Source organism: Rhamphochromis longiceps, linkage group LG22 (assembly GCF_057381845.1).
Source record: "Rhamphochromis longiceps isolate RC_006_pf linkage group LG22, R_longiceps_female_GT1.1, whole genome shotgun sequence".
Taxonomy (NCBI): Eukaryota; Metazoa; Chordata; class Actinopteri; order Cichliformes; family Cichlidae; genus Rhamphochromis; species Rhamphochromis longiceps.
This window is the reverse complement of record NC_140577.1, coordinates 16,569,703-16,586,374: the sequence shown is the minus strand read 5'-3', so window position 1 is coordinate 16,586,374 and position 16,672 is coordinate 16,569,703. Positions and strand designations below refer to the sequence as shown.

General features: G+C 44.0%; 1 protein-coding gene across 2 annotated transcripts in view; it reads right to left on the bottom strand.

The window, feature by feature from the left end:
- Positions 1–16,672, bottom strand: part of jarid2b (jumonji and AT-rich interaction domain containing 2b) — a 105,774-nt gene that overhangs the window by 50,447 nt on the left and 38,655 nt on the right. For both annotated transcript variants that reach the window (XM_085396393.1, XM_085396394.1), the window contains exon 2: positions 6,410–6,536. In XM_085396393.1, coding sequence (XP_085252519.1) covers positions 6,410–6,536 — 127 coding nt within the window. The remainder of the gene's footprint in view (positions 1–6,409; positions 6,537–16,672) is intronic.

The window sequence follows — 16,672 nt, the reverse complement described above, 5'->3', positions numbered from 1 at the left end:
AGGGAGGCAATTGGACAAGTTTAAAGCTTTTTGGGGTCATTACAAAACAGGACAGCGCTGCCAAGGAGACCAATCGACTGGAGACAGAGGGGCAGTAACACGTTTAAAAATGTACTTCCCTTGCCAACTCAAGTGTCACTTTGCTGAGCGGAAAGTTGAAGATTTATATCAGTGAGTAAAACAACACTGCAAACATTTGACACAGGGGATAATTCATCCGATTTTTTACCTCTTTTGACCTGTTTTGACAAGCATTTCTGCCTGGCTGGACTTTTGGTATGGCAGGCTGCTGAATTATTCACATTCATTTTGAAAAGAGCAACAGTGACTCACTAAACACTCACATCTCACAGGGGTTTGTTTAACAAGAAACTTCATAAGCCATCATAAACCCTTTTATTCACTGAAAGAACACCTCCCCACTGGTCTATCACCCTCTCTCTTTTCTCTGAGTAACTCGTAGTTTTCTCGTGACACCCGGCCAAATTCCTTTTTGACTGATGCTTCTGAAAACCCTGCTTCACAAACTCCTAATAGTGGGTGTCAAAAAGGAAAACAAATTATTACGATTAGCGCAGAGGAGCACGGGTTAGAATAAGTGGCAACTTGAATGATATCCTGCTAGCAAAGACAACTGCTGCCGAACAAGCCCGGGCGTCGTGTCATCTGAGAACGATCGGACGGGAAGCGGGGTGGCGAGATCAAATGATAACGGAGGAGACAGAATGAAGTTGAGTGATTGTAGAGCAGGTTAAAAAAAAAGCAGGTTTTCAAACATATGATTTAACTGAGATTTATAAAAGTGCTCTGGGCTGAATGAACACACACACACACACAGACAGACACACACACACACACACACACACACACTTTCTCATTACTGCATAAACAACCGGGCTGTTGGGGTTTACTCACACACGCAAGGCAGGTCAGCACCTGACTGCGGAGATACAGTCATCAGATGTATCTTTGCGCTCATAAAGTTAACAAAGACCGCCACGATGAGTAAGGCCATCGCACTGCTGGCAACGCTTTATATGTTGGTGCTGGAGAGCCTCTAAGTCTATAGGCCTGGGGTGAATCACTGCCTCACAATGTCTTGGCTGGCACGAAAGGCTTACATTCGTACTCTTTTAATGAATCAACTCCTTTGAAGTCCCCTTCATAAAAGTACTATTTTATAAAACGGGGGTTAAAACATGTTCATTCAATCAAATATTGGAATATATTCTAAATATTCAATTAAATTAAAACATCTTTCAGAGCTTAATATGTTGGCATGAAAAATGGTAATTAGATTTTTGAGGGGGGGGGGGGTCATATAAACCGATATGAAAATGGGCAAGAGACTCATTAGAACTTCTGGACAGGGGAACTCACACCAGAGCAAACACAGAAATAGCTCATTAACTTTAATTGTGCTCTGAAAATGACTGACGCGTGATGTCCCCACAGAACGCAAACAAATAGGCAGAGGCACATTTCACCAGCCCCACCGCCCCTCCAGCTTTCCATCGCTTTCCCCCTACCTTGCCGCTGCCATACCCCATTCCTCCAAAGAGTTGTTCAACATATGCTGGTTGCACATGAGTGCCCATCTGAGGGGCAGAACGGAGCATCTTGGGGGAAAAAAAGAAAAAAAGAAAAAAGAAAAGAGGGCCGGGGATGGGCAAGCGTGGCAGAAAGAGGGGAGGGTCCTAAACTCAAGCCCCTGGAGCTCCTGAGGACCAGGCCAGTGGGGCATTCCAATGGCTGGTCCTATTGGGAAATAGGTGGGGTCTAATCAGATTTTAGGCATGCTTAACTAAGCCCATCGGATCCGCCGCGTGGTGCTCACCTCGACGTCTCGAGAGGATGGGAGGAAGCGAATGATGGGGCTGAGAAGAGAGCGCAAGCTGCAGTACTAAGTAGAGCTATAACTACATTCATGCCATGGGAAAAATCACACAAAGTAAAAAAAAAAAAAAAAAAGATGGAGACAATCAGGGGCAGAATGTGTCCTTACAACAAAGAATACATGAACAAGAGCTGCATGTGCAAAATCAAAGATATGGTATCAGACAGAGAATCCAATAAAGACCTTAAATACAGCTATGAAAAGAAAAACAAATGGGTTAGCAGACGTATGGGAGTAATTTGTCTGGTGACTTCCTAAAATTCCATATTATGCTATTTATTCAAGTAGCCCTCCGTGCCTGTATACAATTAAAGTGTGGGATAAAGTAAAACAAAAAAGATGGGCAGCTTTATTGCAGGAAAACTCCTTGTATTATCCATTCCCAGACTCTTTTTTTGAGAGTAGAAGCACATACCAAAACTTACTGCCTGGCAATGGGATTTGAAATAGCCCCAAATATAGTGCTCTTCCTTCTAAAATTAGACCTCATAGTGCAGCTATGACCACAAACCAGAACAAAAAGCTCGCAACTATGTGCATTTCTGTAACACGGCATCTGCTTTTGTGCTGTTCAAGGCTATAACTGAAGCATCAAAGGTAAAGAATGGACACTATCATGGCTCGAACTGTTGTGGGAAAGCGCGAGAGGGCCGAGTAGACACAATCTCTCAGCCTCACTTGAAATCCAAACTCGCCTTCTTCCAGCTACCGTGATTTTCTTTTATCACCACCTCCCTGTCTGTGCTGGTATACCTTCATCTGTCGTCCTCTGTCCGGCATCTTATCACCAGAGAGAGAATAGAGGTCCCACACAGTGCTTCAAGCTGCCACGGGCTGCCACTCTGGACGTGCAAGCGGGTGGCAGCACGGGAAATGCAGACAGACAGCAGAGAGACAGCAAACTGAGAGCTGAGGGAAAGGCCATGATGTGCATTAAAACGGGTAGGAACAACAAGTCGTGAGACTGGCAGCCAGACGAGAAAGGGGGAAAAAAGAAAATAGAGAGCGAGAGAGAGGGGGGACAGTCGGAGAAATGGGCAAACAGGGAGCCCTCTCTTCAGCGCCTCCTGGAATTTGGCCAGCAGCCAGTTCCTCCATCAATAGCACTCAGGGAAATGGAGAGAGAGGAAAGGAAAGGGTGGGTGTAAGCGAGATAGCGAGGTAGGGATGTGGCTACAGAGAGATAGCTTTGACGAGTCAGAAGAAGAGGAGACTGAAGGGTGGCAAATGGCGGAAGAACGGGGCGGGGAAGGGGAAAAGGGTGAGAGGGTTAGGGTGACAGGTAGCGTAGATACTTGGGACAGAAGGGGCAGAGTACAGGAAGGACAAAATGGAAACGGGAGGTAGATGGCGAGAAAGACGGAGACAGATGAAAGGAGCTGTGGGAGAAAAAAGGGGGACTGTGGGCGTGGAGATACATAATCGAGGAGATTGAGCAGCAGGCGGGAGAGAGGAGACAGGAGCTCGCGGAGAAGGCAGTAACCAGAGTCCTATTGATGTGTAATGGAAACCCTGCGTTGGAGGAGGGGGGTGGGGGGGACAAACGGAAGGACAAATGGATGGAGGGAGATAGGGAAAAGTAGGAAGGAAAAAAGAGAAAGAATGTGGCTGCGATGCGTGGATTAATGAGCAGAAGCTGGGATGCAGAAGGGCATAATGCTATTTGATAAATAATGCAGGGAAGGAGGCACGAGAGGCAGGAAGTGTGATGGACACAGACGGACGGCTGCCAGCTAGCAAAAGGTAAAGTGGCTGGGGAGATGGCATGATTACTGGTTATGGACAGGGAGAAGGCTGGGGTGGGCGGGAGATAGACCGGCACGTGCGGCTGATTGACAGGCCGCCACACCTCCCTCTAAAATAGATAGCTGCTGCTGCCACACAGTGACGGAGGAGGGAGGAGAGAGGAAAGGGAGAGGGGATGGAGAGATGCCCAAAGTAGGGGCAAAAAGCTGCTTTAGAAGCTTGGTTTGATGACGACCAGATGCCACGCTTTCAATCAGATCTGAAATAACATGAATTCAATCGTCCATTGACAAAAACACTCTGAAAAGCTTGATTTTTTCAGCGTTCTGTCATTGGGATTAAAAAGAAAATGCCAGTCCAAGAAAATGGACTGTTTGTCATTTTCAGTTTAAATAATCAGTTTTACAAATTTCGCTCTTTAAATTTTTTTGTCAATTAAGCAAATAAGCAAGGAATTTCCTGCCTTGCATCATTTCATCAATGTCCTATCCAAAATGGCTGATACTTCCACACAGACGACGACGCCTGCATGAGGCTGAAAAGTGCGGCACATGTCTGGCCCCAAAATATGCCCAGTCTCTCTAACCCGCAGTCCTCTAAAACAGCAGGGGCTGCCCATTCAGGATGTAGTGCATGCTGAGTGTGATCCTCCAAAATGGCTGACAGTTTCACCACAATGTCTGTGCGAGAGAGGAAACTGTGCCGCTCGCACTGCCTCCAAATCCTCGCTAACCCACGGTGCTCTAAAACAGCAGGTCCCGTCTATTCAGCCCGACTCCCTTTTGTGTCAGTGCGGGCTGCTGTCGTTACCCCCGGTGCGACAGGCTGCCAACGCTTTCTAATGAGTCATTTTTATTCAGGCGATAAGGTCAGCTACCCGCGGCGGCTTAAAAGGCCCTGAGGAGCTCTGGAGTGGCAGCTATGAGATGCCAGACAGACGCACGGAGATGTACTGGCACATAAGGAGGGGAGGGAGGGGGTGGCACTCAGAACCACTATGGACAGAAACACTAAAGGATTTTTATTTTATTTTTTTTTAATCTTTGTGTTTAATAAAGAAAAAATGGCAAAAATAAGAAACGAGGAAAAGGAATAAGCTACATTTCAAAAGAGGTTCCCACCTCCCCGTTTATGCCCGTCTCTCTTTCTGCCGAGCTGGAAGACTGGGCGTGAACTTTCAGAGGCTCTTTTTTCCCTCCTGGTTTCTTTCTTTCCACGTCTGGGTTGTGTTAATGTCAACTGAGAATAGCTTCTGAGGCACGTGTGAAGTTCAAATCACCGCTGTTGGCTGGCTAAGGGCTTTTGTGTGTGTGTGTGTGAGTGTATGTGTGTGTAGGAACACCAGTGTCAAACAAAGACATGGTGGCAGCTTGGTTCAAAACAAGCTGTTCATCCCCCCTGTGCACTCACTCTTCTCATGTCGTTTCAGCCTCTCTTTTTTAAAAAAAAAAAAAAAAACACACACAAATTCCCTCAACTGTTTCTGGAGCAGGCTTTGACCATGGGATTGGATTTATGTCTTTAGTAAGTAATTTCGGGTATTAACTCAAGTTAAGGCTTCTGATAGGCTCGTGTTTTAATGAGCCCTGACCCCAGGATGGGTGTAAATGTGTAAAGCTATTGAGTGGAGGTGGAATTAACAACACCTATACACGTGTTTTGTTGTGTGTGGCACTGCTGGAGACCTCATCTGTGTCCTTGTGTTTGATGCACAAACAACTTTTTTATAAACAAGAGGGAAATGCTTTCAGCTTTGAGGATGTGACACTGGCCCGAAAGACGGCCCAGTGACCAGAAACAAAAAGGATAATGAATGAAAATGAAAAAAAAACAACAAAAAAAAAAAAAAAAAAACTAGCAACTGTGACATTTCCCCCCCTCAAAACATGACTGCAGCCATTCTTTGCCTCTGATTCTGTCACAACAGCGTGACAGTTTTCAGCTTCGCACACCTTCTGCACAGTTTCTTTTTACTGTGGCAAGCTGTTAACAGCACACTAATTGGTTTCATTTGTTTTTCTCTCTTTGCAAAGTCATCAGCTACATAAAGAGCACAAACGGGACTTTTCCACTAGAGGAACCATTATCCTTGAGTAGGACCCTTGGAGGAACTTTGTGTGTTTCTACTAAAAACATCCCTGCTCTCGCACTCGTACCTTTTAAAGGTTTGGGGATCTTTGGAGGTGGTGTAGAAGTGTCACCTGTGCCTCACTTTCTATCCTATTACCACCGTTTTTGCATGACTACCACCTAATGGACTGGAGCGGAGCAGTTTCAGCAAACCCAAGTCCTTGAATTTTCAGATGGGTTATTTTGAGGATCTAAGTCATTTCTCTGGACCTTTATTTAGACCCTTGTCCCCGCAGTAGAAACACAACAAGTCCCTGCAAAAGGTTTTAACCTACAGAGAAAGATAATCAGTTCTCCAAGAGTTCTCAATTCCATTAACAAAACAGCCAGTCCTGTGTGCTTAAGGGTTAATCTGTAGTATACAGCAAACTTGCATATGTATAATCACTTACTGAATGCTGCTGATGTGAACAAATAGGCCAGTTTACCTTATTTCACACTTTAACACTGATTAATTCAGCAAAGTATTACTGCTGTACAGTATACACCTACACATCTACTCAATCTGCTCTTTTGTAGCACCCAACCCAGAGACAGTAACAAAAGAAAATGTTAGTGCAAAGATGAGCTATGCAGTATTGCATTTACCTCCTTAATGCTCTCCTTAGAGCATTAAGGAGGTGGACTTAAACCCACCATTAGAGTTTGTGGTTCCATCCCCATCCAGCTGCCGTTTTTGTGCAGTCCTAAACTCCTTTAGGGAGAGGTAAAGCACCTTTCGCATAACCCGCTCCTCCGACCACGGGATCCCATCACTGTCATCCTGTGAAGATATCAAGAGGGTGAAAATGGATTAGTATAAGCCCTCATCGCAGAGAAAAACCACAAGCAATGTGCATTTCCCCATTTTCTCTAACCATTAACTCTGTTTCTGTTCACATCATGTTTTGGAAAGAAAAAAAAAAAAACTTGGCAGACAAGAACATGAAAAGCACATAATAAAAGACAGTATTTGTAAGTTGGACAGCTGTTTATGGCGGGCCATTTCCTTTGTTTCTTTTTGCAGGGCAACAGAACTTCCAAAGTAGTGTGGCGTTATGTCAAGGTCAGGAAATGCTCACAGGGCAGCCAGGCTTAGATTTGTCTCAAAACAAAAGAAAGCTAAAACTAACGTCAACAAAGTCTGTACATTTTCACATTTTTATGAGGAGATAACCACATAATTACTCAGCACATTCAGTGTAGCATAAAAACTCCAAAAATGACCAAGAATTAAGGAATTACTTAAGGGGGGAAAAAAAGTTGTTTTTTTAGCTAAACTATGAACAAGCTATTACAATTAGACAATGAAAACTGAAAACTAATTTTAAATTATTTTATGAATAGTTAACGCAGAAATAAGGAATGCAATTTTTTTAAACAGATGGTCAAAACAGAACAAAACGGCTAGTTTGATTAAAGTACTTGTAAAAGTTGAAATTTTTAGCTAACACTGTGGATAAACAAACGAATGTATTAGCAAGACACAGTGGATATTTGTAATAATATTAGATAAAATTATGAAACTTTTAAATTATTTAGCTAAAAATATGGCGTTAGCAATGTAACAATGACCTAACAGAGTGGAGAAACAGTTAAAGCTGTTAGCTTACAATACAAACTAAATATAGCTAAATCAAGAAGAACATCAGATAAATAATCCGAGTTTTGGGTGACGGCTGTGCTAATGTGTGAGTTATGATAGATTTAGTAAAGAGAGGGGAAAAAACAAATAAAAAGATCCGAGTACAATGGGGACTCCCTTCCATATTGTTCTTATTGCATCCTTCCCCAACATCTCTCACTACATAGTGACATTAGCATAACATAGCATTAGCTTACACACGGGGCAACACATTTGCATAACAATACATTAAGGGGTCGCATTTTCCCCACAACGCCGTGATCGGAGAGCATTAAAGCGATGAATAGGTAGGAAGCAAATGAAAAAGGCATCATGGGACTGCGAGTTTATGCGTTGCTAATCTCTCCCAGTGAGAACGAGACAAAAGTTGTTATTGTCAAAAGAGGTCACCAGGAGTCACACATGCACACACACACACACGCACACGCACAACACATCCTTCTCCGAGACATGACCCATTCAACTCGGTCTGGGCAACAAACACAAGATGGTTGAATTTGCAGCACATGGAGGGAAAGTTATTGGAAACACTCATTGCTGGCACTGAGAGTTTTAACGGCTTATTGGAAAAAAATATTCCAGCGCAAAGAGCATTCTTAAAAGGGTCTTTAGTGAGTGTCCAACAGCAATCACCATACTTCTTTCCTCCCTTGCTGCTTACACTCATTGCTCTGACAGCTGTGTTTGATGTCGAACAACGCTAATGACTAAAGGAAATGAGATTAGGACATGCGCAACAACAAAGAGGTATTAATAAATAATGGAAGCTGGAAATAGCTTTTCTCTACTCGAGTCATGGGGCGAGTGGTTTTCAGCTGTTAAGTATCAGAAAAGAAAACATTTGCTGCTTTTATGTAACCAAAAAAAACCGTAATGTATGCTAATTATCTGAATTAAAAGCACATTTCTAGTCCTGTCGACCCATCTCAGCAAGCACATTTCCTTCTGTCTGAGTCAAATGTAAAGAGGCAGACTTGTGTGGGAGCACACTGTTTGTTCATCCAGTTGACTCAGACCACTGGAGCTGGCCCTGCTAAGTGGCTGGCGGACACTGCAGTGGCATCAATGTTGGCTGGGTGCATTATTTTAAAAATAAATATTTAAAATTCCACATCGAGAAAAAAAAAATTATAATAACACTCATATCAAACTGTTTTACTGCTGCAAGATAACAACGATAGTATTAAAACAAATTCTAAAAGATAAATAAATAAAAAGTCCAAAAAAGGAAAGAAAAAACAGAAGCAGGGGAGTAAAGATGACGAGCTGTGGGAACACAAACTGTACTTCTGTGTGCGTGGAAGATAGAGAGCGATGTAATCTTATCCTACTGGTATGGATTCTCCCACAGGCGAGTGAATAAGCCCGTTGTTTCCGACTCCTGGGGTCGGAAATGTTCTCTACACACAATCAAACATGCAACTGAGATATGATAGGAAGGAGCAGAAAATAGTGTGAAAGTGGTGGGTTGCCTTTACACAACTTTATTTAAAAAGGAAAAAGAAATAAGCCAGCACAGTACAAATTTTGGATTACAGGCCAGATGCCAACTTCAGCGATATGGTGTCTAATTTAAATCTTATTAAAAGGTCGCAGAGATATCTTGAGTGTTTTCTGTTGATACGACTGTAACACTGACAAAACTGAAGATTCTCTTTGTTGTTTCCGTCTCTTCGGTGGATAAAAATAAGCTCCTGCCTTTGTTTTGATTTCTGAGGTCTGCCCGGGGACCCTTCGGGGAAAGGCCTCAAGAGCTGGTGAGGGGAAAGGTGGGCAAATATTAAAACCTGAGTGTCTGCACATGATGGAGCTGGTGGGTGACAGCCATGTCTGCCTTTATACAAGACACACACTCGCACGTGCACACACACACACGCTCGCATGTGCGCACACACACACACCACACACACACACACACACGCTTGCATGTGCACACACACATGCAAGCAGACCTCCCAGTGCACTGATGCTTCGCAGCCTCTGACAGAGGGTGATCGGGTATTTTTTGGGGGCGTAACGTGCAGTCACTCATTACACTGTCGCGCGCACACACACACACACACACACACACACTAGAGAGACAGATAGTGGGAAGTATTCAATTATGCCATTTTCTCCTGTAGTTAATGTCATCTAATCCATTCACTGTGTGTGCATGCGAGTGTGTCTGTGTGTGCATGTGTGCAAAAGCCTGCCAGGTAAGCACCAATTACCTAGACAGCTCACTAGCACTCTTTCCCTCCATGGTGTGGCAGAAGGCCAAATGTACACACACACACACACACACACACACACACACTATATCTCAGGGTTACAAATGCTATCATATACAGATTCTATGGCTCGACACACACACAAAAACACCAGACACAGCTGCATTGGGAGAAAAAAAAATGACCTTAAAGTTCATCTGTATTTCTTTTCCTCTGTTTCGCTGTGGTTTCCTCACAGTAGTTGGCAGATTGCCACAGATATTTCCTGCACTGTGTACACATGCGAGACTGGGGAAAAAAAAAAATGCAGGGAAGAAATGCTGACCGACTTTTTACCGAGGGGAGAAACGAAAAGAAAAAAAGTGACGGTTAAAGCTGTGCTCCGCTGCAACTGCTCTAACCTAAAACTTCCCAATACTTGCTCATAGCTGCACGAGATCAATTAAACACGTTTCCACAGCCATTTTCTGACCCAAGACAAAAATGGGCCTTCTGACCACAAGAACCTGCCTGCATGTGTGCGTGTTTGACAAAATGTTGGTCAGCATTACAGAAACCCTCCATAACCATATACATCGTGTTACCAGAGGACAAGCTTAGCATGAGACAAGAAGAGAAACATCTACTCAAACAACCAAAACGAGCTGCACCTCACTTTCCCTGACAAACACAGCACACCGTGCGTGTGCACGTATGTGTGCGCCTGCGCTTGTGAGGCATTGCCAGAACTCTTCAGAGACCGCTTTTACACAGAGCTACCTGGCACTGACACACACATCTACCCTACAACTAGCTCCCACCAGGCTAGTGGAATTCCACTAATGAGCGCGGGGACCTTTTCGGTGCACACAGTGCGTATGTATAACCAAGTGATGCCTCAGGATAATTGTGCGCTTACTGTCACCGAGCAACCCCACCCCCAACTCTTTTGTAATACACAGGTAAGCCATCCTACAAAACACACACAGATACACATAAATGCAGGCGGATAGGTTTAAAGCATCCATAGGGATAATGCGCATGAAAAAGTGTGTCATATAAGATCATTACATCTCTTATGTCCTGTGATGTTGCTCTCAATTTAAGTATGAAGTACAGCTCTAAAAGGAAAGAAAAAACAGCTTAACCACTGGGCTTCTTAAAATACTTTTTCTGCTCCATTTCCTGACATTATCCTGGAGCTGGCTTAAACGGTTCAAAGTATAACTGGAGCCCATCTTAAAGGTGGGCAGCAGTAGCCAGGCAAAACTAGAGTTTTGCCAACAACCGAATAATCCCGGTCAACACAGGTGTATAAACAGAACTGCGCAAATGTTTAAAAGCAGTCTTGCACTGTGCCAGGCATAAGCCCTCAAGAGTCTGCGCAGGATTACATCCATCGCTGCATCAGCACCAGCTCATTAGCTGGATAAAAAGTGGCGCCGGTTCCACTTCATAAGTCCAGCCCCCGTTCAAATGCTCCTCTCTGCAAAGCAGGCAAATCCAATAACCCAGAATGGAGACTGAACACATGTTCTAAATGTGGTGTAAGACACCAGGGTAGGGGCAGAGAGTTGGAGAGGAGGATGGGGTTCTGAATCTTCTGGGCATCCACTCAAAAAGTTGAAAGAAAAAAAAAATTTTTTTACTTGAGCATTCAGTGGGAATAAACGGTGACAATACAGATCTCCTCAGAGACCATATTTAACTCCCATATTAAAATATCACACGCAAACAATGGATTCATTTCGCACAACAAAAGCATGTTGAACACCAGCCCAGTCTGATTTCATTACCAGTATAAAAATACCCCAGTGCCAAAAACTCAAAGCTGTACTTTGCCAGTGTTTTGTTAAGTACTTTTTTTAGAAGTGTGTGTGTGTGTGTGTGTGTGTGTGTGTGAGAGAGAGAGAGAAATTACTTATTACAACATGAAGCAAAATACGCACACACAGAAGCTGCCTTTAACACAGAGACTCACTGTTTATCCCTGGTGCTGCTACAGAAGAGATGATTAAACCCAATACGTGCTTTCTCTTTTTATCATCAAGATGATATACAACTCATGAATAACTAAAAACACAAGAGAGCTACATGTAAGCGACACCACTACTGAATGAACACAACTCGTTAGCATTTCAGTCTACCGCACGTATAAATCCGCACACTTGCGTGTGCATACATTTCTGTGCAAGTGTGGGTGTGCGTGCGTGTGTACAAGCTAGCGGTTCTATAAATAGCTTTGTGCTGCTGCCGACTGTGCGGATGTCACAGCAGAGGAATGTGGGCCATGCGCAAGCTGCGATCCACTCTGCAAAACTGGCCCAAAAAAATCTGTTATTCTAACACATTTCCTGTTGGAGCACGGACGGAGCAATAGCAGGACAGATAGATGGAGGAGAAATGCTATTTTAGCAGAGCCTGGGATTTTGTTTTCTAGTAGTCGGGGACGGTCCCTACACCACTACTACCCATCTCTTTTCCTTTCTGCACATGTTGAGCTTTCTTACCACTAACACATGGTCCCCAGATGACTGCAAGGACTCGACTGCTGAGGGTTCACAAGCAGTGCAGATGACGTTGATAACAATTATTTAATTCCCAAATACATGACTGGGGCCTCTCTCGCATTCATGACCAAGCGTTTCTGGATCTGAAACATTTAACCCATTAAAAAGACAAAAACCAGCGACAGAGTGGCAATGGGAGTACTGATGAGGCTGCAAAAGGTTCAAATTATGTCCGACTGAGCACTGCTGGGACTCCTTGTGAGTGACGGATACATATGCAGTATCTAAGCAGTGCAGTGATTCACTTAAAAAGAAAATAAAGAAAAACTAGAAAACTTATTTTGCCTTTCTGAAGCTTATTTCCAACGTCGAGTGTAAACAGTGGCAGCTGTTCCCTAAAAATCCCACTTGTCCTCATCCTACATCAGCAAGATCAACTAAAACCAGGCCAGCTTCCTTAAGCATGAAGCATGTGTTTGCGTTGAAAATTTACATTCCGATCCTAACTACATCCTGGTCCCCACTTCCCTTACAGCTTCAAGTACACCGGATGCTTAGCTCAGCTTGGACCTCAGAGAATAGCCGAACGGAACAAGGTTTCGGGGGTTGCCTGGGACAAGGGGCCCTATATAATCGCCTCATTATACCACAAGCTCACTGCAATGGAATGTGTGTCTGTGTGCACACACACGCACATCTGTACAGCCAAAGGGGCCTTCCCTCTTCCCTTTAAACTAGTCATGCTGGGATAGCCCTAGCACTTTCAGAGTATTTCCATCTGCAGAAGAAGAGAGAGGAAACAAATGCACAAAGACTACAAGATGCCTCCTGTGATAACGTGAAGACTTTAAAAATCGAGATCTTCCCGTGGGCAGAAATGCTGTTGAACGTCACTTTGTCGACATTCAGCAGATCAACGTTTCTCCACGAGAACAAAATGCCTTCCGTCTGGTCACGACGGCCGCTCGTGCTGAGCCGGGCTCGGTATGAGACGCGCGCCAACCTCCTGCGTCTCCCCGCTGTCAATCATATCAGCTGTCTGCATTTCCACATTCACGCACGCACGCACCGTCTGAATCTGAGCGCACGTAAGTGACAGACTGCCAGAGCTATTCAGCCCTGTCGAGCATTAAATGCTATCAGGCTGGTAAAAGTGGAGCACGGAGAGTGAGACAGAGAGGGAGAGAGATGGAATGAGGGTGGGAGCTTTTAACACTAACACACACACACACACGCACACACACACACACACACACACACACACACACACACACACACACAGCTTAATTTGACTGAAAGAAATAAATGTCACAGAGCTTTGAAGAGCCTGTATGTGTGTCTGTGTGCATCTCCATTAAGCCCGCTAAATAAAAATGTTGCTTCTCGTGGATGGAGGGCAATTTACCTCGTTTCTGCATCTACTTCAGTCCACATTAACATGCCAAAAAAAAGGACCGGTACTCCTACAAGGCATGTGCCAATGACCCTCAAACAACCATGAAAAAGCAGAGAAGAAGAAACAGCACATAATATTACATAAATTCCAGCAGCACCAGCTACATGAGCAGGTGAAGCCTCTTCTGAATTCTGGGCCGTTAGCCTAATTCTTCTATATCCTGGAACACCGACTCAAGCTTCCTAACAGCATGTGGAAGGAGTTGTAGGTTTTCTACTCTGTGCGCGTCATACCACACCACACTGGAGGAGCATTAGCCGAAAAAAGAAAAAACCTGCACTCAAAGCTTTGACTGTCGCCAAGCTGAGACAGGACAGCAGAACTGCTGCTGAGGGAATTTTAAGTGTCTCTCATAAAGCGAAATGTTCAAGGAGTGGCGTGGTATCAACTTTGCAGTGGCTTCACAGCCTTGTTGCCATGGCTTTTAGGGCTCAGATGAGGAACATTCTTCATACTGTGAAGTTACATTTGGTAGGCTGAGCCACGCTGAGCCACGTCTGGCCTTACAATAGGCCAAAACACATCAAAACGCCTCATGATAGGAATTGTGCATTAAGATATAATATTAAAAGAAAAACAAAAAAAAAACAAAACACTGTGCGCGTGTGTATGTACACACCAGTGTGCAGACTTTCCCTCTTTGATCTGACAGACTGCACAACAAATGGCTCTCGTTTAATAATAACAGCCTCATTCAACACATTTACTCTCCAACTCTGTCACAATATCAGTTTCACTTTGGCTGCACGCCGCTGACCAGAGGTTTAACTCATTTCTGTACACCACGCGTGCACAAACACACACGCACGCTCTCCAACTGTGGTCACGTGCAGTAAGCTCTGATCAACGGCGCTACCCAACACGCTGCCATTCATCACGGCGGCTGCTACGTCGCCCTGCTGTTCCGCCAGGATCCCTGAAGAATCTGCTGCTGATCGCATCCAACAGAGCTCCATTTCAAACACACAGACATTAGGTACGGCTTCTTATCAATGGCAACAGCTTACTTCATTAACTAAGGAAATGTGCTCTTAGGTTCCGATCAGAATGTTCGGCACTAGTTGCCGAGTACGTGATTAGGACAGCCATCGCGTGCATTTATCATTGAAAATATGGTAAGAAAGTGTCGTAAGATGTAAGATTGTATGAGGCCGCAAAGCAGATGGATGGGTAAGGTATCAGGCAGTCAGAACAGTTCTTGAAAATTGCTGTAAGATTTTACAGACACAGAAGAGAAAAACCTTCCAGGCCAAAGTAATCCTATGAAATGATGAGTGGAATCTTAGTCAACTCGGTTAGATAATCTATGTAAATGCCAGAGGGAAAATGCAAAGTGGGATCATTTCCACAGGTGTGCGTTAGCCTCGTCGCGCAGCTGCTTGCCGGCTACCACGACACTTTGTTTTGTAAGATTGATCATATAGAAGCTTGTGCTAAATTTGGTTTCTCATAATTGGTTTTTCGAATGATTTAATGCTCTCTAGGGTCAAAAACTAACTAGGCATGATGATCATGAACAAGTCGCCAAAGATGAGTAACCAAAACAAACTGAAAAAACAGCAGACAGACAGAAACACGACTCCCTCGGTTTATTCGTTTAACTGCAGTGATGCAGCCCATAGCTTTTACTAGCCGCCAGCTTTAATTTGACAGATTCTAGCGCTGTTACGAGCTCTTATGATACTGCTAGAGACAAATAGTGCTAAATGCTTGCTGCGGTCTGATGTGCATGTCCCGTGCACACAAATTCACATGCCTAATATGCATGAAGAAACTGTAGGCCTACATTAGACTGTATAGACATATCGTGCCAGAGTTGAAGCCCCCCCCCCTCCTACAAACAAGGAGGGGACAGGAAGGCAGAAACAGGAAACAGAGTAACCTCATTAGCCTCATGCCTCGTCTGACAGGAACAGCCTGCAGGCTCACAGGCCTCGTACGAATACACAGAAAACCACCAGCCTTTGGTCAGTTTATGCAGCACCCGTCTGCTACTGGGGGAAGACGTCTTCTGTAGGAAACCAAGTTGCTGTGAGGGCAACACCTCAGGGAGACTTTTTGTTTTGTTTTCTCCGTGTTAGCCTTACATAGCCACGCTCTGAGAGAGCACCACAGGATTACATCTGGAATCCAGTTCGGTAAAGCTGTAAACAATCAGACAGGAAGAAGCACACAAGTGCCATCAAGAACGGGGTCTACTTTAAAAACAACAACTCATACCCCGAGGCACGAACTTCATTTGGTCTTATTCTGCACAGGCACGGTGAGCTGCTTTTACTAGAAAAGACACATTAATCCCTCACCACCACCACCACCTTTCCACAGCTATGGCACTGAAAGGATATTGAGCGTGTGAAAGAGAGCACGACTTGCCCACATAAAGGAAAAGTTACATGATGTGTGCATTGCCAGAGAGGGGTCAGATCAACCCGGATGAATACTGGAGGTCGGCGGGGGACTCAGATATCGAAAGTATCGATACCAACGCTAGTATCGGTATTGTGATTGATACTAGTGCGATAGGATCAATACTCTCTTTCCATCCTCCAAGTTCAGTAGGTTGTTCACTGAACTGTGTTTAATAAAATTCTTTTGGAAATTAAAAAATAAATAAAGATGCACTCGGGGAAATGTCACATCAGTTTTATTTATAGCCTATAGCACAGTAAAACATCAGAAACTCACACAAAGTGCCTTTAAGAGAGGCGTTTTTACATTCCAGGTCTCCAAAATAACAGTTTTGTGGTGTGTTTTTACTTGCCTTAGCTAATTGTTGTGAAAATGAAAGATTACAGCGATTTAGTGGTTATTAAAACATTTTCAGAATTCACAAATTAACAAGTCTATACATTATACTGTTCTCCCCTAACATAAGCGGCCTTTATAGGTTAAAAGCATCAATATTGGAATCAGCAATACTGTTACTGTATTTACGTGGTATGAGACCGATACCAATAAAGAAGTAGAAGAAGTAGAAGAACCTCTTGCTGATCACAGAGACAACTACATTTAAAAAAAGTTTTTATTATCTGAATTCTGCTTGCATCTCTTCAAATTCAACAAATGTGGATGACCTCTGACCCTGCTTTGCTCATCTTTAAGGCCCCTTCTTGCATC